At 42.8% G+C, this 12,726-nt stretch overlaps 1 protein-coding gene across 2 annotated transcripts in view; it reads left to right on the top strand.

The window, feature by feature from the left end:
* The window catches only part of LPCAT1 (lysophosphatidylcholine acyltransferase 1), a 58,962-nt gene that overhangs the window by 22,098 nt on the left and 24,138 nt on the right, over positions 1-12,726 (top strand). For both annotated transcript variants that reach the window (XM_081014869.1, XM_081014870.1), the window contains exons 4-9: positions 516-628; positions 2,814-2,874; positions 8,818-8,876; positions 9,968-10,002; positions 10,735-10,789; positions 12,539-12,621. In XM_081014869.1, coding sequence (XP_080870995.1) covers positions 516-628; positions 2,814-2,874; positions 8,818-8,876; positions 9,968-10,002; positions 10,735-10,789; positions 12,539-12,621 — 406 coding nt within the window. The remainder of the gene's footprint in view (positions 1-515; positions 629-2,813; positions 2,875-8,817; positions 8,877-9,967; positions 10,003-10,734; positions 10,790-12,538; positions 12,622-12,726) is intronic.

Below are 12,726 nucleotides of genomic sequence, written 5' to 3'. Positions count from 1 at the left end.
GAATATTTTTTTTCTTGTTTTCCTCCTCCAAAAACCAGGTGCGTCTTGTGGTCTGGTGCATCTTATAGAGCGAAAAATACGTAGATATTCTGATTCTCTCTTTGTTTGAACTTTACACGAGTGTTAAACTCATATCCCATCCCATTTGTAAGAAATAAGCAACTGTCCTGTCTACCTTCAAACAGGATCAAGCTAACTGAGGCAATTTTAGAAATAAGAAAAAGCATGGCAGGTAGTTTTAGTTTATGTTTTAAAGGGGCACTTTCAGTTTAAAGTATTCATAAGTGGGTGACTGTATTTCTGAATAAATGCAGGGCTATATTTTATTTTAAAATGTTTCTTAATGTGTTCTGCTGGTTACTCCCCCCCCCCCAATATGGCATATTTTGTTATGAAATGTGTTTGCTCATAAAACTATTGATTGTTTCTCTATATAGCATGTCATACACTTATGCTAATCTAAAGAAAAATGAAGGAATATACTTAGGAATACGGACATTTCTGTTTCTTTCCAGCTCTAATCAAATACATTCGACCCGTGTTTGTATCTCGATCAGATCAGGATTCCCGCAGGAAAACTGTTGAGGAGATAAGACGGCGTGCTCAGTCAAATGGCAAATGGCCACAGGTACTGGTAGAACGTCTTGTGATTTAAAGGTATTTGTTTTCTGTAAAGGAATATCTATTTCCACCTAAAGAGATGCTATTTCTGTTCAAAAGTAGACACACACTCCTCAGGTTTCAGTTTCTACTATTTGTGGGGCTAACGTTCACCTGAGTTGTGAATTCTTTCAAATTCTTCAGGTTTTCCTCCAGCTGTTCCTCTTGATTGGTACCACATCCGGGAAAAGGTGGGGGGGAATCCTTTGTTGGATGACACCATGGTTCATTTAATCCATTATTCTGTTTCTAACAGCCAAACATCTATGGGTGTTCACAAAGAAGGCATGAAGGTGACAGCCCCCCCCCCTAGTTGTTGCCAAGGAGGATAAAATCCATGATATTAAGTTGTGGGTAGACATATCAGACGACACAGTGATTCTTCAAACAGCTCTTGTTTATTCACAGGCCAGAACAGAAGTGAACTGAAGGGTTCAGTCAGCCTGCTTATATAGAGCTCCAGTACAACGTAACTGTAACAATATTCTAAAACTATCCAATCACTGGACGTCACTTTCGATCCCTTATTTGCATAACTATCTACAGTATCCCCCTGCTGGCCCAGGGTGAGAACTTCAATACATAACACATGACTTGCTGTTAATTTAATTATGTTTGACATGTGAAACAATCCTGATACATTAAGGAAGCAATCCTGTGGGAAGACCCCGTGCCACCTTAACTCCCTCACCGTCAGCTCAGCCAGAGAGAGGCTGCACATATCTCCCTCTTCCAGGCTCAGCTGTTAGCAGTACAGTTTCCTTTTCTCAGTCCTGAGCCTAGTGTCAGTCATTCTCTTATAGAGTTGTGAAAGATGGGGGAGGGGGGAAAGTACTTTCTCAAGACGAGTTTTGATTATATAAACATCCATCACGTTCCGCTTAATCACCTCTCCTTTCTTTCCTCAACTAAACAATGCCTTTATGAATAGTGAATTCACCTCTTGGCAATTTGCTTACCCCTTCGAAGCGTTTTCAAATTGTGCGACAGCACTTTTGAGAAGAAATGGTCACATAATACCGAAATATCACCGCAGCATAAATTTGAGTAATGGTATTTTAACGTTGAGTTCTGTTCCTAAGAATTTCCAGTGCTGAGTTCGTTGCCGCTTAGGAATCTCTTAAGCTGTGTATAGATAAGTTTTCCTCCTGCCATAGAGGAAATCATCTTAATCTTCACCTCTTCTTTGTTTGTGGGCGCCATGCTGGTGAAGGAATAACACCCCATGGTGGCCCCTTCTACCCTTTGCTGCTATGTGTGAGAAACTTTAGTGCCTTGATTTTAAAAGAACAGGGTTTCCTACTACTAATATTGTTCAACTTTTATTGATGGTAAGTACAGTAAGAACATAGAACTTTAAAGTAATGTAAAGCTGGGGAAAAGCTGAATCTGGCAATTTCGATGTGGATTAGTTCCCCTTCTTTGAATATATGAGCAGGGAGGTATCTTCCAGCTTCTCTTTCTTCATTAAGGTTCAGGTATTTAAATACCACCTGATATTTAGTGAAGTATCGTTGGAATTTGGTTATACAGTACTGCTTTGCTGTTTTTATTTTATTCCACAACCCTGTTACTTTCTTTTTCTCTTTTGCTTACTTGTTTTTCCCCCTGTATCTACACGTTTTCATTTGCAACAGTAAAATTCAATAAAAAGTGTTTTAGAAAAAGAAAACAAGTGGTGTAATCCAGACTGCAGAAGTCTTGGAGCCTACGTAATTTAAAAGGCAATGGATGAGGAGGTCATCGTTTGCTTCATGCGTGATTAAAGGAGAAAAGAGTTACCCTCCTTGTGATGAACACAAGGGCGGGGGGGTGGAGGAACATTATATTATAACTTCTACCTCCCTCATTGAGAGGGTATCTGGCCCTCAGTGTTTGCAGTTCCAAATGGGAGAGTGCTTCAAAGATTCCTGGGCTGCGTTCCATACATTCTTTCATAGATCACACTCCATTTGTAGAACACCTTAGGGAGCAACCTGAATGCCTTCTTGAAATCAGATACCTGTGGTGAATTATTTATTAAATGCTAGCAGCGTTTAAAGCAAAGCGAATTTGAATGCTTCTAAATTCTGAGCTTGAAATGTACTTAAAGATGCAGAAGATGTACAAAAATAACTTGTAATAGAGGGGTTTTTTTCTGTTTCTGTTTTAAGATTATGATATTCCCGGAAGGAACATGCACTAATCGATCCTGCTTAATTACCTTCAAGCCTGGTAGGTATGATGTACATTATTCTTTACCTATGTAACATCAGTATAACTTCAGATTTTGAAATTCGGTGCTCATGATTGCCTATGGCCACTTCAAATGTTACAAGAGGTGTGTCCTCCCACCCCCCAATAAGGGCAACCTTTGCCTTTACTGAAACTTTGGTATGCCAAGAAACCTAGGATTGTCTGTCTGTTCGAACGTTGAGTTAACTGTCGTAACTTGCAATCCAAGTACGTGCAAAAAACCCACCCATCTGAAGTACCTTCTTCATACACAGGTCTGGAAATCAAAGTGCATCATTGCAAACATGTGTTGACCATTTTCTGGAAAATGCTGAATGCAAATAAAGGTGTTTCCATCTTCAAATCTAATTATTTAGTTCAGGACAAACAAACAAACAAACAAACAAGCAAACAAGAACCTGAAATAGGATATTCAGTCAGTTCATCATTCTCTGTATTTTGTCCAGTCTTGACACTTGCTGACTTTCATCTAGTGTGCATCAGGGCTCCTTCGGGATATTATGTGGTCTAGAATGTTTAAACCTAAAACCTCTCTATAGCAAAATAGTCTCTCTTTTTTTGAGGATTACTGCCATTAGCTCAGTTCTCTTACTGTTTCCTATGGAATTCAAAAAATGTTTCCAAGTAAGTTCAGAAAGACTTCCTTGCAGAAAAAGAAGGTGGAACTCTCATGGTTTTGCACCCTGATTTGGTAGGTGAAGGGGCATCGGAACGAGTTGTTTTTGTATTTCTAATGTAATAGTCAGAGACCTCATTGGATTGTTCCTTCCATGCTTCAGTGGTCTTTATTTCATAGAATTGTAGAAATAGTAAATGGAAATTATTCTCTTTGCCAAATACAAAGGGTAGGGGTGTTTTGCTTAATAATAATAATAATAATAATTTATTATTTATACCCCGCCCATCTGGCTGGGTTTCCCCAGCCACTCTGGGCGGCTTCCAAAAGAATATTAAAATACTATGATACATCAAACATTAAAAGCTTCCCTAAACAGGGCTGCCTTCAGATGTCTTCTAAAAGTCTGGTAGTTGTTGTTCTCTTTGACATCTGGTGGGAGGGCGTTCCACAGGGAGGGCGCCACTACCGAGAAAGCCCTCTGCCTGGTTCCCTGTAACTTGGCTTCTCGCAGTGAGGGAACCGCCAGAAGGCCCTCGGTGCTGGACCTCAGTGTCCGGGTAGAACGATGGAGGTGGAGACGCTCCTTCAGGTATACTGGACCGAGGCCGTTTAGGGCTTTAAAGGTCAGCACCAACACTTTGAATTGTGCTCGGAAACGTACTGGGAGCCAATGTAGGTCTTTCAAGACCGGTGTTATATGGTCTCGGCGGCTGTTCCCAGTCACCAGTCTGGCTGCTGCATTCTGGATTAGTTGTAGTTTCCGGGTCACCTTCAAAGGTAGCCCCACGTAGAGCGCATTGCAGTAGTCCAAGCGGGAGATAACCAGAGCATGCACCACTCTGGCGAGGCAGTCCGCGGGCAGATAGGGTCTCAACCTACGTACCAGATGGAGCTGGTACACAGCTGCCCTGGACACGGATTTAACCTGTGCCTCCATGGACAGCTGTGAGTCCAAAATGACTCCCAGGCTGCGCACCTGGTCCTTCAGGGGCACGGTTACCCCATTCAGGACCAGGGAATCCCCCACACCTGCCCGCCTCCTGTCCCCCAGAAACAGTACTTCTGTCTTGTCAGGATTCAACCTCAATCTGTTTGCCGCCATCCATCCTCCAACCGCCTCCAGACACTCACACAGGACCTTCACCGCCTTCACTGGTTCTGATTTAAAGGAGAGGTAGAGCTGGGTGTCATCTGCATACTGATGAACACCCAGTCCAAACCCCCTGATGATCTCTCCCAGCGGCTTCATATAGATATTAAAAAGCATGGGGGAGAGGACAGAACCCTGAGACACCCCACAAGTGAGAGCCCAAGGGTCTGAACACTCATCCCCCACCACCACTTTCTGAACACGGCCCAGGAGGAAGGAGCGGAACCACTGTATGACAGTGCCCCCAGCTCCCAGCCCCTCAAGACGGTCCAGAAGGATGTTATGGTCGATGGTATCAAACGCCGCTGAGAGATCCAGCAGAACTAGGAAACAGCTCTCACCTTTGTCCCTAGCCCGCCGGAGATCATCAACCAGTGCGACCAAGGCAGTTTCAGTCCCGTGATGAGGCCTGAATCCCGATTGGAAGGGATCCAAATGGTCCGCTTCTTCCAGGCGTGCCTGGAGTTGTTCAGCAACCACTCGCTCAATCACCTTGCCCAAGAATGGAAGATTTGAGACTGGGCGATAGTTGGCCATCGTGGCCGCATCTAAAGATGGTTTTTTAAGAAGCGGTTTAATAACCGCCTCTTTCAGCGGGTCTGGGAAGGCTCCCTCACGGAGGGAAGCATTCACCACCCCACGAAGCCCATCGCCCAGCCCTTCCCGGCTAGCTTTTATAAGCCAGGATGGGCAAGGATCAAGGAGACAGGTGGTTGGTTTCACTCGTCCAAGCAGCCTGTCCACATCCTCGGAGGTAACAGATTGGAATTGATCCCACACAATTTGACTAGACAGGACTCTAGCACTCCCCCGCCCCGGCCCTGCTCCCACGGTGGCGTCTACCTCTTCCCGAATCTGAGCGACTTTATCTGCAAAAAACTTTGCAAAATCATTGCAGGAGATCATGTGGCCTGTATTGGGCCCCGATGTAGCAGGTGGTTCCGCTAAATTGCGGACCACCTGAAAAAGTCTCCTGCTGCTGTTTTCTGCAGATGCAATAGAGGCGGCGAAGAAAGCCTTCTTCGCCGTCGCTACCGCCACTTGGTAGGCTCGACACTGAGCTCTAACCTGTGTCCGGTCAGCTTCAGAATGGGTCATCTGCCACCGGCGCTCTAGCCGTCTCAACGATTGTTTCATTGCCCTCAGATTCGTGGAAAACCACGGGGCCATCCGGGCTCCATGCAATCGGAGAGGGCGCTTCGGAGCCAAACAGTCAATAGCCCTGGTTAACTCCACATTCCAGCGGGCCACCAGGGAATCAGCTGAAAGGCCATCAACATGGGATAAAGCATCCCCTACCGCTCTCTGGAAACCATTTGGATCCATTAAGTGGCGGGGGCGGACCATCCGAATCGGTCCCACCTCCCTGCAGAGGGGAAGGGTCGCGGAGAAGTCAAGTTGCACCAGGAAGTGGTCTGACCATGGCACTTCTTTTGTTTCGCTTTTACTTAGTGTCAGAACACCAACATCCATGGAGGTAAACACCAGGTCCAAGGCATATCCGTGGCTATGGGTTGGGCCAAACTTATTCAGGGACAGCCCCATGGAGGCCATGCTTTCCACGAAGTCCCGAGCGGCCCCTTGTAAGGTCGTGTCGGCATGGATGTTAAAATCCTCTAGGACAACCAAACTAGGTGTCTCCAGGAGAACATCCGCCACGACCTGAAGCAGCTCGGGCAGGGAATCCTTGGTGCAGCGGGGAGGTCGGTACACCAAAAGGAATCCTGTACTGCCCCTATTGCCCAACTTCCAGAACATGCACTCAGAGAACTGGGTCTTCCCAATAGGATGCCTGGTGCAAACTAATGACTTCCTAAAAATCACTGCAACCCCCCCTCCCCGCCCACAGGGCCTGGGTTGCTGTGCGTAAGAGAAACCTGGTGGACAAGCAGCGGCAAGAACAGGCCCATCTGCTTCATCCAACCAAGTCTCTGTTACACAAGCCAGGTCAAATCCTCCATCCATGATCATGCTTGTACCACAAATTGCAGGAGATAATGTTATCTTACCATATTTTGCATTCTCTAAAGTTTAGTCAACATATTGGATAATGAGAGATTTATGGTAATACCTTGTGCCCTTTTCATTCCTGATTTGATGCCAGGACTTTTCCTCAGATATGTATTGGTATGGCTCTTGTGTTGTGCAGCACTTTGCAATCTTTTCCCTAGGATCTGTGTATTTGCATGACCTCTGGTTTTCTAATCAGATGGGTATCATCCTGATCTGTATCTGAATAATTTCATGTTGATGGCACATGTACGAATCCATGCATACAGCTGTGCAACAGAATAATGAGTAAAAGAATCCATGAGTGAAGATTTGAATCATGTGGAGAATACTACCTTCAGTCTGAGTCCAAACATATATTTTCCTAATAGCATTTAAGCATGTACTACTAATATTCAGTAGTATTGGAGCTTGGCTGTTTGTAGAATGGAGCTTCTAGTGCTAATCTGTCAGGGCCTTCTAGAAAAGATTGCTTCAGATTGTGTAAATGTCTAGTCCAGTTTTCCGTGACCGGGTGTGTATGTTTGATAGGAGATCTTCATTTCAGAGATCTTCCCTAGAAAATACAGTGGTACCTCGGGTTAAGAACTTGATTCGTTCCGGAGGTCCGTTCTTAACCTGAAACTGTTCTTAACCTGAAGCACCACTTTAGCTAATGGGGCCTCCCGCTGCCGCCGCACTGCCGGAGTACAATTTCTGTTCTCATCCTGAAGCAAAGTTCTTAACCCGAGGTACTATTTCTGGGTTGGCGGAGTCTGTAACCTGAAGCATCTGTAACCTGAAGCGTTTGTAACCCCTAGGTACCACTATACAAGTTTGTGTCACCTTCCCTGATGTCAAGATAGAGAGAGCAAGGATTTAAAAAAAAAAAATACCAACACCTTACGGGCTCCCTTAGTGAAAGAAGCCTTGACCTGGGTTTCTGGTTCAACAGGTTCCTCTAGTCCATGAGTAAACAATAGTTACAATCATCAGTACCTGTGGGAGATAGAGGTGGAATGAGAGGTTGCTGCTCAGGGCTTCAAACAAAAATCCCAAAGGCCTCTTTCCCTGGAGCCTTGGCAGAGTGCATCATCATACTTAGAGAGATTCATATGCCGGGCTGCAAAATCTAGAAAGCACAATTGTTCAACCTTTTCGGAAAGGGAGACATCTAAATTTGTAAATGTTGGTGAAAATAGCCACAAACTGACCATAGAGTTGGGAAAGAACTGGGTGTCCAGAAAAGATTTTGATTTATTGCCATCTTCGGTAGTGGATGAAAGTGCAAACAAACAAGACCAGAAGTGTTGAATGTTTCAGTTATCATTCCTTTCTTGTTCCTAGTTAGAGATTTGAGTTGATTCTAGAGTCTTCATCCACTCCAGAGGAGTGGAAGAATTAGCATTAACAATGTAGATTCTTTTCACACACCTTATTATTGGTTGCTGTTTGTTGGCTTATAATATGAGAGAGAGGTTACAAGGCAGATTTTCCTGTTTAAAAAGAAAATGTTTGTCTTCATCAGGGAAGGCAGTCAAACCTTGTGGTGGAACATTTTTTCTATTTCTGTCAAATTCCTGGAAATATATAAATAAAAGTTGCGTAGGATTTGACAGCCCTGAGTTCTTTCCAATTAGGTACTTCTGAAAAATTGCTGGCTATTAGTTGTTTTGACTAACTATCCATTCTTCCTGTGTCATCTTACCTGGAATGAAATATCCTGCTTATCAAAGGATTGGAATTAAATTGAATGAATCATACTAATGCTTCCAATGTAATACAAAGTTTTTCAGGAAGTAAGCTGCTGGGAATAAGTCACAGTGGTATACCATAATAGTAAACCTCTGAAGATGGCACATTATGTTCACTTGCAGGAAGAAGCTTGGACTATTTATTATTTGGGCAGGGAATAACCAGAATCTATTTAACTTTAGATGCTTGAATTACTATGTTGCTGAGAGTTGTTGCTTAACCTTTAAAAATAAATTATAGTTGCATCTTTTTTGGCTACTTGGGAAGGTGGAACTTCAGAGCATATCATCCAGAAAAGCCAGCTGTTACATAACAGAAATGCGCATGCAATACCTTCAATGCTCACAGTGTCATTAATAGGTGGTAATTAGAAAGTATTGTAATTATATGTATCCCATATATCTTGTAGGAGCATTTATCCCTGGAGTGCCTGTCCAACCTGTGATTTTACGTTATCCAAACAAACTGGTAAGCTCTGAGTAAGCTTTTATGCCAAATACATAAAGGTATTAAAGGACCCCTGACCGTTAGGTCCTCTTGCGGACAACTGTGGGGTTGCAGCGCTCATCTCGCTTTATTAGCCGAGGGAGCCGGCGTACAGCTTCCGGGTCACATGGCCAGCATGACTAAGCCGCTTCTGGCAAACCAGAGCAGCGCACGGAAAAGCCATTTACCTTCCCGCTGGAGCAGTACCTATTTATCTACTTGCACTGGTGTGCTTTCAAACTGCTAGGTTGGCAGGAGCAGGGACCGAGCAATGGGAGCTCACCCCGTCACAGGGATTTGAACCGCCGACCTTCTCATCGGCGAGCCCTAGGCTCAGTGGTTTAGACCACAGCACCACCCGCATCCCTATGCCAAATACATATATGAACCTTAAGTAGTTGTCTGAAGTATATTCTCAAACTTTTTTTTGAAAAGCAGAATGATAGTAAATCAGGTGGGAGGTGACATGGGCAACGATTGCCCTCTTGTTGTTTCTAAGATATGTACATTTGTTTCAAGACAAATGCAGCGTGGGTTGACTTATTTCCCCCCCAAACAGGAGAACATGAAGTATCCCCCAAAATAGTAAGTTACTCCTATGGTAGCTAGAAAGATGTAAATTTGATATGTACACAGCCCATCTTTTCATCTAATAGATGATCTGTTAATCTCTCAATCTATTACTGCATAATTCAAGATTTGTTTGCTAGTATCTCATTGTGGTAAACAAACTCAGTTCTACCTATGAGAAAGCAAAAGTGAGCTTGTGTCCTGTTATTCCTTTAACTGAAATGCTGCTTCTGTATCGCTAGAGGGCACTGATAATTCCTTTGTCAGTATGCTGTAAACTGGAGGAATTCCTGAACCTACAATAAATTCATCGGCATTTCATTTAATGTATTTCCCCCTTCATGATTTACATATTGCCAAATGCAGTAGTAGACAAAACCCTTACAGGGATAATGAGATATAAATAGCCTACTGTCACATTTTTCAAAGCAGTGCTTTTTTGTGAAGCCTATTAACATCATAGGACTGCTTAAATATTTGAATGCATTTCTTTTGCTGCATAGGATACAATTACGTGGACATGGCAGGGTCCAGGAGCGTAAGTCAGCTATGTATTATTTGACTTACTAATTGCTTTAATGAATTGCTTTTCTTTCTGAGGACTAGTATGTTAAATAATGGGAAATAATGGGCACACGTCAGATTATCTTCCTGGCCAATTATTATTTTTATGATCAAACAGGGTTTAATAAGTTCTTCAAACCCCAAATCACACTATTCCTAATTTGAATGAATAGATTAGCCTGCCAATAGATAACTTTTGTCTATAGTGTTTGGAAGCATCTGAGCAATGGCCTTCTTGTTTCTCTTTAGCTTTTTCATACAATTTCAAATCGATTAAGTATTTGATAATGTTAAATCATATTTGATTTCAATATCATTCATAGCTAAGGTACTTAAGTTTACTATGCATCAGTTTTGATATTTAATTGCCAAGTAGTGTTCGCTTCCCATATTTTACAGAGTGAGGCCCATCTGCTTACACAACATAAATCCATTTGTGCAATGGGACTTCTTTTTCTTCCTGCTCCTCCAACTCCCCCCCCCCCCCAGCTTCAGAGAGTCCCCCAACCCATTAGAGCATATTTGGGGGTGCACAGTGGGGAGGAGAGGAATGAGAAGTCCCATTGCATGAGCAGATGCCAGTTTGTACAATGCTGGATCTCACCCAAAGTTCATTTTCGTTTCTCTTTCTCAGGATGCATTCGTGATGTTAATTACGGAACTAATGATCTTGTAAATTAAAACGAGCTTTTCATTTCTCTTTCAGGTTGAAAATTCTGTGGCTAACTTTATGTCAGTTTCATAATTTTGTGGAAATAGAGGTTAGTACAAAGTTACCAATGTTTTAGTCTGCAATCCTATGCTTTCATACTTGAGACAACTAAAAAAAACTACAACCCATTTTAACGGTATCCTTTAATGTGTGTGAATAGTTCAGCTCTTGAACAATGACTTCAAAAGAGTACCCCAATAAATAAAGGCCCTGTACTGCAGGAGGAAAGCTTAACTTCATTTTATTTCTTTTTTGTTTCCCCACTTTGCAATAAGGAATAGGCAGTGCTATTTTTCTAGAAAGAGAGGTACCGAAACTCAGCCATGAACGCCTCCCCTGTTCTCTTACAATGGCAATGGCGCCTGTTAAGTTGTGGGTGAACATATCAGACGACACAGCGATTCTTCAAACAGCTCTTTATTCACAGGCCAGAACTGAACTGAACTGAAGGGTTCAGCCAGCCTGCTTATATAGAGCTGCACTACAACGCAACTGTAACACTTTCTGTAACTATCCAATCACTGAACGTCACTTTCAATCCCTTATTTGCATATGTGGACCTGAGTGAAAACTATCTACAGTATCCCCCTGCTGGCCCAGGGTGAGAACTTCAGTACATAACAGTGCCCACCTGAGAGGTGCCAGGACTGAGTTCTGGTGACTTCCAGCTGAACAAAAACCCTGGGAATAGAAGAAGTGCTTCCACTGGTCTTCACAAGTCCATGCATTGTTAACCTCGAGTTAGGCTACTGTAATGTGCTCTACATGGGGCTGCCCTTGGGTCTGGTTTGGAAACTCCAGCTGGTGCAGAATGCAGCAGCCAGATTTCTGGGGCAAACTTCTGGTCAAGAACATGTCATGGCTGCCCATCTGCTACTGAGCCAAGCTTCTTATACTGATTTACAAAGCCCTGAGCAGCTTTGGGTCCAGGATACCTGAGGTATCACCTGAACCCTTATAATTCTGGCTCTGTTACTGAGATCATCTGCAGGAGTGGCTTGGGTGAGTTGCTGAGGCTCGTTTGACAACAAAAAGAAATCAAGCTTTTTGTGTCACCAGTCCTGTGGAACACTCTGCCAAAAGAGATTCAGAGGCACCTTCTGTGCCAACTTTTAAATGTCCACTGAAAACAATTGAGAGTACACCTCCCACAGTAGTCTATTGATGCTTGTTTTTTTAATTTCTTTTTGCTTTCAACTTGCTTTTTTAAACTTTCTATTATTTTACTGTCTGGTTTTATGTTTTTTCTATTGTGATATAAAATAAATAAAAGAATAATAATAGAGGTCAATACGTTACGGGCATATTGGGAGGGGGAATTAATGTCACTGATCACCGATAATGCTACTGTCTGTATGCAGTAGTACTGACGACATTTGCACAGTCACATTTCATACCTGCAGTCCATTCTTAATGAGAAAAATGCAGTTTTTAGACTTGCTGTTCTGAACAGTGGGAAAATGAGATAATTGACGCAGTTGGAAGCACGACGTAGAAGAAAGATGCCTAATCTGTATCCCACACAGCTGCTCATTTGTTGCACTATAAATATCATTTGGTTCCTTTTAAAAATCCAAATTAATAAAGGGAGGGAGGTTGGAAACAAAAAAACCTGAAATGTTGTTACTCCTTAATGATGTGTGTAAAAATTCAGGGTTGGGTTTTTTGGTTTTGTATTTGCTTATGAACATTTGATCCTGTTACTGTACTTAAAAGCAACGTTATTAGTGTGTGTTTATACTTTTGCCTGTGAAATACGGTATCACGTTTGAGCTGAAACCATTTTTTCTACTTGCAGTTCCTGCCTGTGTATATACCCTCTGAAGAAGAAAAGAGAAACCCATCTCTGTATGCAAATAACGTGAGACGGATCATGGCACAGTAAGTGAACTGCTGTCCAAATAGCACCATGTGATGGTTTCTGCTTATTTAGATGTTTGTACCGAAATATTCTACTTATTTTAATGTGTGTGCTAACATTGTGGA

The sequence above is a fragment of the Podarcis pityusensis genome (assembly GCF_964106645.2).
Source record: "Podarcis pityusensis genome assembly, chromosome: 7".
In the NCBI taxonomy this organism is placed as follows: domain Eukaryota; kingdom Metazoa; phylum Chordata; class Lepidosauria; order Squamata; family Lacertidae; genus Podarcis; species Podarcis pityusensis.
Note: the sequence above shows the minus strand (reverse complement) of the source record. Positions and strands in the feature narration are given on the sequence as shown.